The sequence below is a fragment of the Larus michahellis genome, chromosome 2 (genome assembly GCF_964199755.1).
Source record: "Larus michahellis chromosome 2, bLarMic1.1, whole genome shotgun sequence".
Classification (NCBI taxonomy): Eukaryota; Metazoa; Chordata; class Aves; order Charadriiformes; family Laridae; genus Larus; species Larus michahellis.
Genome location: NC_133897.1, coordinates 21,996,958 through 22,010,574, shown reverse-complemented (window position 1 = coordinate 22,010,574; position 13,617 = coordinate 21,996,958). Strand labels below are relative to the sequence as shown.

The 13,617-nt window shown below is 37.6% G+C and overlaps 1 protein-coding gene across 2 annotated transcripts in view; it reads left to right on the top strand.

Annotated features, from left to right (window-relative positions):
- PLXDC2 (plexin domain containing 2) overlaps positions 1-13,617 on the top strand; it is a 281,133-nt gene that overhangs the window by 122,127 nt on the left and 145,389 nt on the right. For both annotated transcript variants that reach the window (XM_074574503.1, XM_074574505.1), the window contains exon 2: positions 6,179-6,390. In XM_074574503.1, the coding sequence (XP_074430604.1) occupies positions 6,179-6,390 (212 nt within the window). The remainder of the gene's footprint in view (positions 1-6,178; positions 6,391-13,617) is intronic.

Here is a 13,617-nt window from a genome sequence, read left to right as displayed (position 1 = left end):
TGGCGTACGCTAAACAAAGTAACCAGTGGACTCAGACTCCTGACTTTACAAACACCATTTTAATTTACCAGTATGATTACATAAATAATTGCAAAATGAAAGTAAATCAGACAAATTTAAAACAAAACAAAACAAAACACACACACAACCGCCCCCCCCCCCCCAAATAAAAAAAAAACAAACCCAAACCTGAAACAGTTATAATTTTGACGAAGATAAAGTTCGAGAAGTGTGGTAATAAGCTCTTTGGGACCACTTGTAGTGGTGGAAAATAATTATTGAATAGAAAGAGGGTGCAAAGGGAAACGTCTGAATTCGTGTTGTTGATAAAAAGTACCTGTGAGGAAATTACTGTTTATGTTATTTCCCTGTCATAGTACCTATTGTTATTGATACTAACTCCACATTAGACACGAGTCTTAGTAGCTGTTTATTGTATAGTTGCAAGAAAAACATGTGTCAAGATGGTGTTATTTTAGGCATTATTTGTCGTTCAACAGCAGTAGTTTCAGTACTGTGATCGTAACCTGCCATCATTCAGTATTTTATTATCGTTAACCTCTGACTCCCTTTGCACGTCACACAAATTCTCATCCCCTGCTTGGTGAAAATAGGATCATCCTAAGAATCATTCTCACACATAATATTAAAATTCTTTTAGCAGTCTCAGCCAAGCTTTACAAAGAAAATGTCAGGATGTGGTCTTTTGTTGTTTTTAAAATCATGATCCAAATTGACAGAGGTTTTTGTGTGTTCGTTTTTACAAATCATGTTATTTATGAGTTTGTAGAGAAATTTATCCTGTCATTATTATGGACATATTGAAAGTCAAGCATATCTGTTATTTCCTTCCTAAATTAAGGTCAGAAAGATGGAAAGGGCCCTAGTCCCATGAATCAGGTACAGCAGAGAGAGAAGTCTCTATAGTGTTGAGCTATTCATAGGCAGATATAATATAAACTGGAAATTCTGCTTCTTCTGAGAAGTATGATTGATTTTGCTGTGATATTGGGCATTCAGGATATCAGCACTCTACTTGGAGAATCCTTTAAAGGAATGTTTATGTTTTGAAGAGTCTATCACTTCATGGGTCCAGTATTCATATCTTCCACCAACATCTGTTGGTTTCACATCTTTATTAATAAAATGGTCATAGTAGAAATAAAGGGTCATGAGATGGGCTATAGGAAGTTATTTAAGTTAAAGGAATGTGATGGCATTTTCAGTTCCTTGATGAATAAATTTGTGTATTTGATATTTAATTTTGCTGGCATTTGGGCTGTAGCAGATTTAGAAAGATGATACTATATCTCAAAAGCAATCTGTTGAATAGAGATTTCAATGTGCATTTCTGGGCTTTCAAAAAAAAGTCTTGTCGATTATGGTGAATTTATGAAATTAGTCAAATTGCAGAGTTGGCCTAAGTATGTGCAATCATTAAAGGTAATTAACACGTGTTTTTCAGAAATGCAATTCTGAAATTGTGATATTCTGAAACATTCCCCAAAGCTCTGTTTGACCTCATGGAGAAGGGCAAAAAAACCAAAAACATTTGAATGAGTGGTAGATTATTTACCTATTTGCTTTTTTTGTTTCAAAATAGGGTTTCTTTCCCCTTTAGTTATATTGCTGGCCATAAAATTTTGAATGTTTCTTTATCCTTGTAAAGTGAAAGCGAGATCTTCATTCTAAATAAAGCTTTATGCAGACCAGACTTCCCTACTAAATCAGACCTGTCTTACTTGTCAAGCTCTGCTGTTTCATTTTGGTTTTATTTACTTAGAAATTTTCCCTATTTGTTTGAGGACAGGCTTGTCAAAGCAGAGAACCCGTGCCCCTGCCATAGTCAGGTGGCTTCACTTTCAGCACATCTTTCTTGTGTTGCCCAAACCGCACTTCCAATCTATGAGAACTGCTTGCATAATTCACAATATTGAAGCAGACAAAACTTCTCTGCATATTCAGTTGTTGTCCAGTTTCACCATTGATTTATGTTAATGATACAAGTGTTAAGCAGTTCTGTGTATTTTGTAGTACAGGACACACACATCTTCCTGCCCAAAACCTCAGACTAGCAGAGCCACCTCAAAAGTCAGGTCCTGATGTACAAGAAGATACAGGTTTTGGTTGTGTGTCCTGCATCAGGTTAGCTTAATACCGTTTAAAAGCTTGTTTAGTACTTGTTAAAATGCAAGCTAAGGTAGTCAGAAAGGTATTATCCAGATACATGGTGGTTTAGGCAATAGACGCCAAAAGATTTTAAAAGTCTTTTTCCTGCAAGTGTGTAAACCTGTACAGAAGGAAATTTGAGGTACCTGTCTTAGATGTGAGCAAAAGTGAGCCTGTCTATAATTTCTACCCATTCCCCTTCCTCAGTCTCCTCTCTAAATATTCAGCGTATGCCTTCCCAGTTTGTGTGAATGAGGCCCCTATTCCCTGAAAGCCTTTGGTGGTAATTCTGATCAATCACATCGACTACAAAGGGTTGAACTGGCCAAGCGTGACAAGAGTTTCTGAACTTGCCAACAGTCAGTCGTTAACTCCAAATCATCTCAGAGCACTGAAAGCTTTTTATAGATTTGTTTCCCTCGCCTACACGCCACTGCCCTTCTAGCTTTATGCAACACAGACTTGAAATCTTAAATTTTAACTTAACCCAAGGGGGAAAGGAGCTGCAGACATAATGATTTTCGTTGCTAATTTTATGAAAACTTCAAGGGCAAGGGCTGAAAGATCAGACCAAAACACCAGCTAAATTACATATTCATTAGAAAGTCCTGTAGTCTATTTTTACTGCTTCCAAAATACTACAGCACAATATCAGCTCTGCAGACCTTCACAGCAAGGTATTTGCATGCCAGTGACAGGACTATATATAACACTCTTGTGGTTTGCACGTAAAAATTTCAGTTGAAAACCGTAGTTCCAATTTTTACCGATTTGCAGGCTTATTATAGTTCTGAGTCTCTGTTCATACAGGTTGAACAAGTTACTACTCATCTATGTTTGCCAATATTATGATTTTATTATTAATCAGATATTACAGCATTTGGCTGCTTTCCAGTTGATTTGAATGACATGTTCTCATTCAGTGTTAATTAGGTGTGAGCTCTGAGATTTAAAAGGTAAGAGTATAATACTTTGGTACATTTCCTCTAAAATGCCTTTTATGTGATTTATTAGCTACACAGAGATTTCAGCCAGAAACATGAAATAGTTCTAACTTGTAAAGTATTGGAATTTTAGGTCTCTGAATGCTTTTTCTTCATGAGCTGCCTGTCTTTAGAACTTAAAAATTAATTTATCTTTCGATTATCTGAGAATTTATATAAATTATTTATTTCAATGATATTTACATAAAAGGAACAGGAAAAAAAAAACAACCCTGTTCAGCTCACTTTAAAAAAATCTTCTTTGTCACTTTCTCAGCATTAGAGATGTGTCAGGATAAACCAGACACCGCTGGATCAGAGCTGGTCTGTCCAGCCCCATCACCCCTCTCTCTCCATCCCCAGTAGCTTAAGGAAAACGTTTAAGGAAGGAGGAAGCCTACAGTAAATTTCTCTCTTTATTCCCTGAAAACACATCCAGATTTTATCTCATGTTTTAGCTTCAATATCCCCCCTCTGCCAGTCCAGGATAGTTAACTACTTTAGCTTTCACTGATAATGGTGAAAAAAACCCAAAGACTAGTTTTAAACAAAAATTTTATCAGTTCATGCTTTTAATTCTTTCTACTAGTAAATGTAGAAGGATCTAATGCATTCTGAATACAGTTAGGTGATTATAAAAGTTCCTCGTATCAGTATAGCTTGTACCTGTACAATAATATTTATCAGAGTAATAGTCCAGTAACAATACAGTTTAGAACATTTTCTATATTTCAAGAGAAAAATAATTAATTAAAATGGTTGGAGCAGGATAAAAGCCGTGCACTGACAACATCAAATATTTCTCTAATGAGGAATGGTCTATGCCAAATTTTGCAGATCCCATGATGAAATTATACTGTAAAAGAAAATTATGGAGAAAAATGTGTAGCATTTCCAAGCCAGTGGAAACACCTGAACGTGCTTACCACCTTTTTCTCTCCAGCACTTTATTGTTGTTATTTTTAAAAGCAGTTTATGTTACAACACCTTAAGCTTAGAAACCATATAAATTTCTATGTAAGATGTGGGAGAACAAAGTATAATTGCTTTCCTTTCTAGATGAGGCTCAGCCTGAGGTGAATAGGATTTAAGACCCTCCCCTAGATTTCGCGTTTTCTATTTGCTGATTGCCTCAACGTGTTGATTGTTCACCATAAAAAGAGTAAGCTGCAGTGGGAACGCAAGATGAGGGTAAATTTGCCTTTTACCTTTCTGAATGTGGACTTTGAGCCACCCAGGGCAGCCGGGGAAGATGCCTGAGAAGATGGGAGCGAGGTCCTGGGGACACGTAGCTGTTGCACTGTAGCCTGGGATCCCCGTTTGTGAGTGCCTCATGCTCCCCGTGCCTCACAGAAGGTGCTGAGGTGCCTTAGTGCCTCAGACCCGGCTGTGACAGGAGGGCAAACGTTGCCTCCAGGGAGGCAGCTTCAGGCTTTGAGTTATCCCAAGCAGAAAGTGCCTATCTGTGATTGTATCCGAGAAGTTTGCCGTGTCTGTCAGCTTTTTGATGCCCTTATCCCCATAACAGCACAGTGAGCGCCTCCAAGCCAAAACAGAGGGGGCAACTTTAGATAGATTTTGATAAGGACTGTGGAGGAATAAATTAGTTCGTCTGCTGAGCTGTCCCTCTGCATCTGGCAGCTGATTGCTTGATAAAACAAGGAGCGTGGTGGCAATTTGTTGAAGACAAGTGTTCTAAGGCTTTTTAAGAAATGCAAGGAAACAGGTTTCAAAAAGCCACCAATTAAAATAAAAGAAGTCTGATGACTTGGGTTCTGAGAGAAGTTATGGCCTGAGATTGCCTATTTTGCATCTCTATTAAATTCTGATTTCTCTAGGTGACAAAGCACCTTCAGCTGACATTAATTTCAGTGTGGTTGAGAGTCATCAAATAGCTTAGGAAATAAGTTTAGTAGATTTTGGGGAATTTGATAAAAAAGTGGAATCTCACAGAGCCTAAATCCTATTAGAGACTGTTTCTGTACTGTAACTCTTTCTGGGCTGTCGAGAACAATGGCTGGCAGATTCTCCTATATGCATGACTCATATGCTTGTTCCTGCTATGATGCAGTAAAATCTTCCTTCTTATTTAAACCTTTGATAGGTAATTTTCTGTTTTTCTTCCTCTTCTGTACCTAGAAAACATACACGATGCTTAGTAAGGACCTTGAAAGCGGTGCCTTCCTTTCCTCAGAAGCTTCTACCAAACAGAAGCAATGGAAATATTTCTACGAACAATTTATTTAACCAGTCTCTCCTTTCTCTCAGTATTTTCTTTTCACTTTGCCATTTCTCTCAAGAGTTCATTTGGAACCTCACAGTTCTGCTTTTTGAACAAGATCCTCTTCTTCCTGGCACATGGAAAGCACAGAGCACCCCTCTGCTTCTCCTTTTAGACCCAAAGACAGTATGAAAAGCACATCTGATTTTTAGTGCAAAGTATGCAAAATTACTCTACCCCCTCTTGATGGCATTAATTGAAATAAATTAACAGAAAATCCTTTGGTTGGCTTTTCAATTGGTCGAACTGGAAACTAATGAAGAATTTATGGTTTTGCCCTGGCAATACTTTTATTAGCATGAAAATCTGCATAAAAAGTAGCAAAAGCTAAGGCCATACCAGTATTTCTCTGCCTCTTCTATGTTTGTTATGTTAGATCATTAAGTGATTGTTAGATTTATTTTGTTCTGAAAAGTGACACCTGTGGGTAGGCAAGTATTAAAGTTACAAAAGTTACAGGGAAAACTTTTCCCAGACATAACATAAGCAGGAAAATAAAACATTTGGGATGTTTAGAGGAGTCTACAAAACTTAGTCCAAATTCTTGGATTTTGTAAAAGTATAATACGTTATCCATTCTTTTAAACTCTTATGCTGTTGTAGAAGCTTTATAAGAGATATAATTGGCTATCCTGCACGGTGATTCAAAACATTTATTAAAATATTACTATTCTTAGGTTTTCTGTTATGATTACTAAACCAAAGTTCCACTCCTTTTCTTTTTTTTTTTTTTTTTGTCCAACAGGTGTGTTTTATGAAGTTGTTCAGAGCTTCCCTCGCGTGGAGGAAAATGTGCTAATGGCTTCACATGTAAGCAGCCACAGGTGGAAAAGGCACTCAGAGTCTCTTAAATCAGTTGACACCAACAGAGCCAGCATGGGGCAGGATTCTGCTGAGCCAGGGGGTTTCACGGACTTGCTGCTTGAAGAGGGACATGACAACACCACACAGATTGAGGTAGAAATTGATTTTATCTATTCTTTGATTTGGGGCAAGTGGGAAAAAAAAAATGAAGACATTTGCTTTGGTGTATTCAAACATTGATGGGGAAGAGAACCTTGTGGTCTTTGTATCTGTGACCCTGTCAGCATGTGGAAGCCAGCTCTTTCTCCTGTCCTGGGGCTGGAGCCTGTCTTGTCTGACTTTTGAGGATGTCTGTCTCTCTGCTGGAAAGCAATTATGGGAAGTCCCATGTTGTAGCAATTATTGCTGGAGAACTGGAAAATGAAGTTTATTTAAAAAAAAAAAGTAACTGTTTCTTAAAAGTTTGCGTAAACATCTCCATTTGTGAGATTTTTGCCTGGTGTTTATGGAGAATGGTATCCAGACGTGAAGAGGAAAAGGTGCTAGAGAAATAAAAATGGGAAAAAATTCCAGGTTGGTCATTAAAAGAATTTGCCTGTACTATTTGATTGTCGATCTTCCAAAGAAAAATAACATGAATCAAATCCATCTAAATGAAATCTTGGGATGTTTTCCCTCTGTATTATGGTTTCGTTCAACCTCTAATTGCTTGTTCAAAAAAACTTTAACTGCCAGATTGCTCTCATATGGACATAATGTAAATACAAAGGAGCACCAGTTCTGTCTTTAAAGCTGCCTTCAGTTTTGAGTGGTGTAGGGAGAGCAGAAGTTGACCATGATGTTATGTTGTGATTGATTGGTGCAAAATGTCTCTGCCTATGATGATTTCTGGGAATTCTGCAATTTTATTGTAGCGGTGCTACGTAAACACACTGCCTGAACTGACTTTTGTCTTTATACACAGGTAGCAAGGTTTAATATTATTGGATTTTTACTGATTTTTTTTTTTTAACCGTATTAGGTTTCGGGTGTTCTTATTAATAAAATCCACATCTTATTTTTCAATAAAACGCAGCTTGGAATAAAGTGCACTTAACACTTTCAGTCTTTATATTCTGCTTCCAAAGCTATTTCTGAGTATATTCTCAGACAACCAAAACAGCTTTCAGATTTTGGGTTGTTATCAATAACAAAAGCAAAGCAGTATAAAACCCATCTGTAGAGACAATGGTGTCTCTACAGCATGAGTCAAAAAATAATAATGCTTTCTAAGAGGTGCGTTTTGTGTTTGTTTTTAACCTTTCCCAGTTTGCACAGTACTAATTATGTTTCCTCTTGCATAAACATGGAAGTCACTAGTTGGTAAATGATATTTTTGAATTGCGTGTTGATTTTATGATTTAGTTTTTGCCCCCTGTAATTCCCATCTGGCCATACTTGTAGCAATTCACTGAGGCATGACACAGATTGATCCTTCTAATTATTTTAGCAGGTGAAGTGGAAGATGTCTCAAATACAGGAAAGTTCATGTAGCTGTTCTTTCCATGACTTACCAGTAGATCCCTATGCAGTGTCTCCATTGAGTTGAGTTCCAAGCTCTTATGAAGCTCCCTCTCTAACATTCACATATGGCAACATTCAGGAAAAAGAAAAAAGGACATGCGTAGAATGCTATTTTTCCAGGGCCATCCTTCCAGATATATTAATGGCATTATAGTGTCTTAACCTCAAAAGTACCTCACCTTTACTTAGTTTACTGAATTCAGGGTTTGTGTTCTGTCGCAGCCCTCTCTATTTCTAAAGTCTTCCCAGCACAATAAGATAACAGAGTTGTGGTTTTACGCATTATCGGATTCCGTTGTAAATCCCTACAACACCACACAGGCATTTTACAAAAAACTCTTGATGGCCAGCTTTGTAGAGGAGGTAGAGTACAACAGATATTCACAGTGGAAGAATCCATATGTCGCAAAGTCTTCTGCAGCTTGGGAGCTTATCGGCAGTGCCAGAGAGCATATTGATTTTTGAAATCCTTCTGCTGTGTGTGTTGCAGTTCTTGCTGAAGAAAATCTGGAGAATGAGTACTACCTGCCACTAATGTTTAATGGCACTGCAGAATTAAAACATCTCTCCATCAGAGAAACTGTTTCTCTCTAAAGTATTTGCTTGGGCTTGCCATGCGAAGTTGGAAGACTTCTTTTACTGGAAGGCCGACAGTGATGAACATAGTTTTAATTCTCACTTGATACTGTTTTCTGTTCCTCATTATAATAATGAGTTTACTTTCTACCCAGCTTTAAAAAAACAAACACACATACACCCCCAAAAAACCCAAACAAAACAAAAACAGCAACCAAGGGCAAGAGGGAAGGCAATGTGCAGAAATTTCTGCACACAGTTTAAAAATAACTCTAAATGTTTCCTGTGTTATCAAATCTATAGAGTCATGATATGGAAAATAAGAAAATGAACCTGTGCAGAGCACAGCTTAGTTCCCCTGGCTTTTCTTGATATTTTAAGGTAATGAGATGTTTCATTCATGTTTTCTGTTGGAGTTATTGGGAGTTGTTCTGTAACTTCACAGCAGCACCATCCTGGGTCTCCCATCAGCCCTAATCCATAGGCTCCTTCACAATCAACTTGAGTGTAACATGAAGTTCAGGCCTTCATGAACAGTTATAGGAAGTGCATCGTAAATCAGTTTATCCCATCTTTGCGGTAGCCAGGGTGGACCCGCTCCTATATGTAGGAAAGATGATAATGGCCAGATTCTCTTTAGAGATGCTGTCTCTCTGCTCCAACAGCTGAAGCAGTGCAGCCACTAGAGACGGCGGGACTCTTGCTGTCTCTCTTCACAGCTCTGTTTTGCCTCGTCCATTCATTTGGCACCGTGATTCTGGACAGAACTCATGTAAAATGATGGACATATTCAGGTGCTTTTTTTGAATAAAGATGTTCTCTTGAACTGGACTCTCTGGAAGTTGAACGGTGTTGGAGAGACTAGCAGAAGCAGTGGCTATAACCATTTCAAATGCAAGACCTTCAGAAATGAGCAGGGCCTTGGGAAAGAGAAGACAAGACCTCTGAGTCCCACTGTGGTGCTGGAGAACAGGAGTTTTGTGTTTCACAGGTGCAGTGTTGTGGCAGCACAAACCCACAAAACTGGAGATGCCAAGCAAAAGGTAAAGTACAGGAAGAACGGGTTTCTGCTGCAAGCCAGATTTTCTATGCATGTAGCATTTGTGGTTTTTCTGGAGAGCTGATAGCAAGCTGGAGATTATAGGGTAAAACCTGTGTATAACAAATGCTAATGATAAACACTTTGTAAAACAGTATGAGAACCTTTAAAATATTCCTCTTTTCTCCTAGCTTAGTAGGTTTATTATAACGTGGCAGTTAAGACCTAGAATGTTGCAAATACAAAAAGGTTCCCTAGGATGGAGGTTGGTCCCATTTGTTTATTTGCAATTGGTACTTTAGAGCTCAAATATAGAGGAGGGAGAACATGTAGTTCTAGGGCCGTATTCCGTAAGTGGTTTATTAATGTTTCATTCCCACTACATAACATAGCAAGAAAGAGTGAGCAAGCACTGAAGAGGGGCAGGTCTAAAAAGGGGGAGATCCCATCTTGTACAGGTCAGCACAAATATTACAGTCCTAGAGAAATCCCCAAAGCAGCCAGCCTTGGAACAGGTGGAGAAATACGTTGTCAGCAGTCCAAATTAACTGCAAGGTCAACCCCAAAAAAGATGGTGGTTATGCAATGCAACCGAATTTGCTCCTTGGCTTCATGGTAAATCAAAGTATCGAAGAGTCTCCCTTTGAAGACGGGAGCATCCATGGCTAAGGCACACCTTAAAGACGTTTCAAGTGACACTTTTTTGGTGTGTTTTTGTTCTTTTTTAAGACATATTATTAGTATAGTCTAACTTCTTATGTTATTTTTATGGTTTTCTCTGTAGTTTGGCTTTACATTTGGTAATTAAAGATTTAACCTTTTGCCTTCCTAGGGGAGATTTCCTGTTATAAAAGATGGTTAGTTCATAGTGCTTAAGGAGAACTCAAATGAATTTGAAGTTTTTCTTCCCAAGGGTCACAAAGCCAAACACTAAAGTCTTCTACTTGCAATACTGAAAAGTAAAATACAGAGAAATTGAAATGGAACAGTCTCTAATGTATAGCTTGCATTGGCATTAGCAGAGGATGACAAACTTTGCAAAATAACTTTGGGATGTGTGAATTACTTTTGAATTTGTTGCCACTGTGTAGAGATACTACATCAAAACAAGAGTCTTTCACAAACTTCCAATAACAAAAAGAAACCCAGCAATAAAATAATAGATTAAATTGTAGTCAGGCTTGAGCTGAGTGCAGCCATGCTAACAGCAAGGTTTTATTGCTTTGCACCATGAAAAGAGTGAGAAAAACGTAATTTTTCATATAAAGTCTTAGAACGGAATGAATGATTGCAACTGTATGACAGGAAAAGATTCAGTTCCAAGTAAGAAACAGCAAGCTGAGCATGCTAAGTCAAATCAAACTTGACCGTATCTCACTTTCTCCACTGCCCCCATCATAGGACTTGTGAGCGTAGAAAATCATGGCGCTCTCAGTGCACAACAAACCTATTTTTTAGGTAGTGAAGTGATTTGTTTATTCCTGTGGATCTCACTGCCATCTCCTGCTGTGTATTGCTTTTAACCAAAATAGAGTTGTTGCTAACTGAAGGCATCCTTCTTTCTTTTTCACTCCTTTAGTTTCTCTAGGTGTTGTTTGAAATGTAAATTTTAGCAATTCCTGTAGTTTAGACCTGAAAAGCATCTTGCCCCTATCAGAACACCACCGGTGGATTTCCTACTGGCAACAATCTTTTGCTGAATTTTGCATTTTCTCTCAGAGTTTCTGCCCAGAAGGCTTCTGCCTTATCAGTCCCAGTCACTCCTGGAAGTGAAGATGTCTGATTCTGACTGGCAAAAACAACAGAAGGGATTGAGTTTTACAGCCCTTGGGATTTGAGAGCAATTACTCTCAGCTACCGACAGCAGTGTCAGCGTGCCCACTGCTGTGTTCTTACTGCAAGTCTAAGCAAGGAAAAAAATAATGGTTAAGATTAAATTTCACTCAGATGGACAAATGATAAGGCAGTGCTATGATTTCTGCTCTAATACACTGCATTAAAAGTGGAAAAACTTGTCCCTGCATAATTGAAACCTCAAAACTAAACAATGCCATAGTTGCATAGCGAGCTGTCACTTTGGCCAAGCCTGCCTCTGGTTTGTTCCTTTTTATCTTTTTTTTTTTTTTTTTTTTTTTTTGTCCCAATGCTTTAATGCCAGTTGCATCTGAAGAACTTAGAGAGTGGTGTTACTAACACTGTATTCTGAAACCATGGTCCCTCCAAGTTACTGAGAAGAATGTTCTGCATTTTTATTATCCTATAAGTTTAAAGAGTAATTCTGTTCTCTTTCCTCGTCCCAAGCTATGAGAGAGACATGCTTTACTTTTAAAGTCTGTTTTTTGACTTGTCATCTCTTAGAGCCTTTAATTATCTGTGAAGAGTTGCCAGCTTGTTTAGCTTTTGAATTTGTAGCTTAAATATTTTGCTTAAGTAGTGTTTGCATCTTCCTTTGACTTTTGGTGATCGTCAGCAATGCAAGAGTGATTTCCATACACAAGATTTTGATATACTCCTCAGCATAATAAAATCATGGATGCTATTGATCTCTGCATCATGACAGAATTCTTTTTTTAAAGCATAGTCACATTTTAATGTGGATTATAAAGTATCAAAGTAATGCATATTCAGTACAAAGTTTTAACCACACCTTAGGTTTCTAATTTTTATTTGAATTAAAACATTTGACATATAACTGAAGAGGAATGAAGCTTTGCACAACACGGATTTGTCACTGGAGCTGCCTGATTCTTCAGAGAGCAAAAGAGCAGTGCTTCTGTTCTGAAATCTGTATTTGCAAAAAGCCATGTGCAAATAACCCTAAAAAAAACCAGAGAGATTTTTGTCTTTGATACCTACTTTCTAACATTGATTCATTTTGGGGACAGATCATAGACCATATTATTGAGCTCAAATAATATTGAGCCCTTGCCTAAAATAAGGGAAACAGTAATTTTTGTTTTAAGATCACTTTAAGTTCTAAGTGAAGAAATCTACTTTAACTGCTTTAATTGCATTGCTGCAGCTTACCCAGTCTACTTGCAAAATCTTTATCACAACAGAAGTTGCATTCATTTATTTTTAATTTTAGGGAAATGTAGTTGTTTCTTGATCATAGTTAAAAATTACTACATCAGGTGATTTTTTTTTTTTTTTGTATGTAAAGGATTCATTCAAGAGAGGGAGGGAAAATTTGAGCTCCTTCTGTAGGCGTGCAAATATTTTTCCCAATCTTTAATTAGCCTTTGGTCATTTAGTATAGATGAAGTTTACTGACATTTCCATGGCTAAAACTAATGTGACTAAAAAATGTGGTTTTACAGTTGAGGGTGGCATTACATCAGGTTCCCTGCCATTTCAGACCCTTATGTTGCCTTAGACCATTTCATGTTCAGTTGTATTTAAAATAAAGTTGTCTTGCTGATTTTAAGCCAGTGTAACTTAAGCCCAGAAGTCTCTGTTTGGATGTGTGCTGTGCTGTTCATGCTCTGTTGTCTCTGTAATGCTCTAGAGGATTAAACAAGCGTCCCATACGATTCCTCTTTACTTCACATCATTAAACTGTGAAAGCTCTGGAGCTCATTGGCGCTGAACATTGCAGATGCCAAAATTTACAAAATTAAACAAATTCATGGCATAGAAATTTGTCGAGTATTATTAAACACAAAGGGAGTTCCTGAAAAGCAGATCACTGGAATCTAGGAAAAATGGGGAATTATCAGTTTGCCCCAGGTCCTTTACTCTTTCTAGGCCTCATTCCCTGTCAGTTCTGGGGACTGGGCTCAAAGGATGTTTGGCCTGAGAAAGTACAGCTGTTCTTGGGCTCTTATTGGTATCCACTCGCTAAATTAAGTTAAATGTTGTATTATTGTTTTCATGCCTAGAAGCTTGAAAGTTACAACAGAGATTTGGGATGTACTGGATGAACAGTCTTGGGATATGCTGGGGTTGCGCTGAAACCATTGTGGATATCTCTTTTGCTTTTCTGTGCAGCAGAATCTTTAGATGTGATATTTTTGTTGTAAGAGAGCTAAAATTTGCTGTTAAATGATATAGTAATTGAAGGCTAAGATGTATAGGATTTTTTGCAGTGTTTCTAAACATCTTTTATTACAGTTTTCTGAAAAGATTGTTATTTTAAAATGTTTTTATTCACACTTTTCAAGAGTTTATTTTTGAAAATTACCTTGTTACTTTGGAGATGA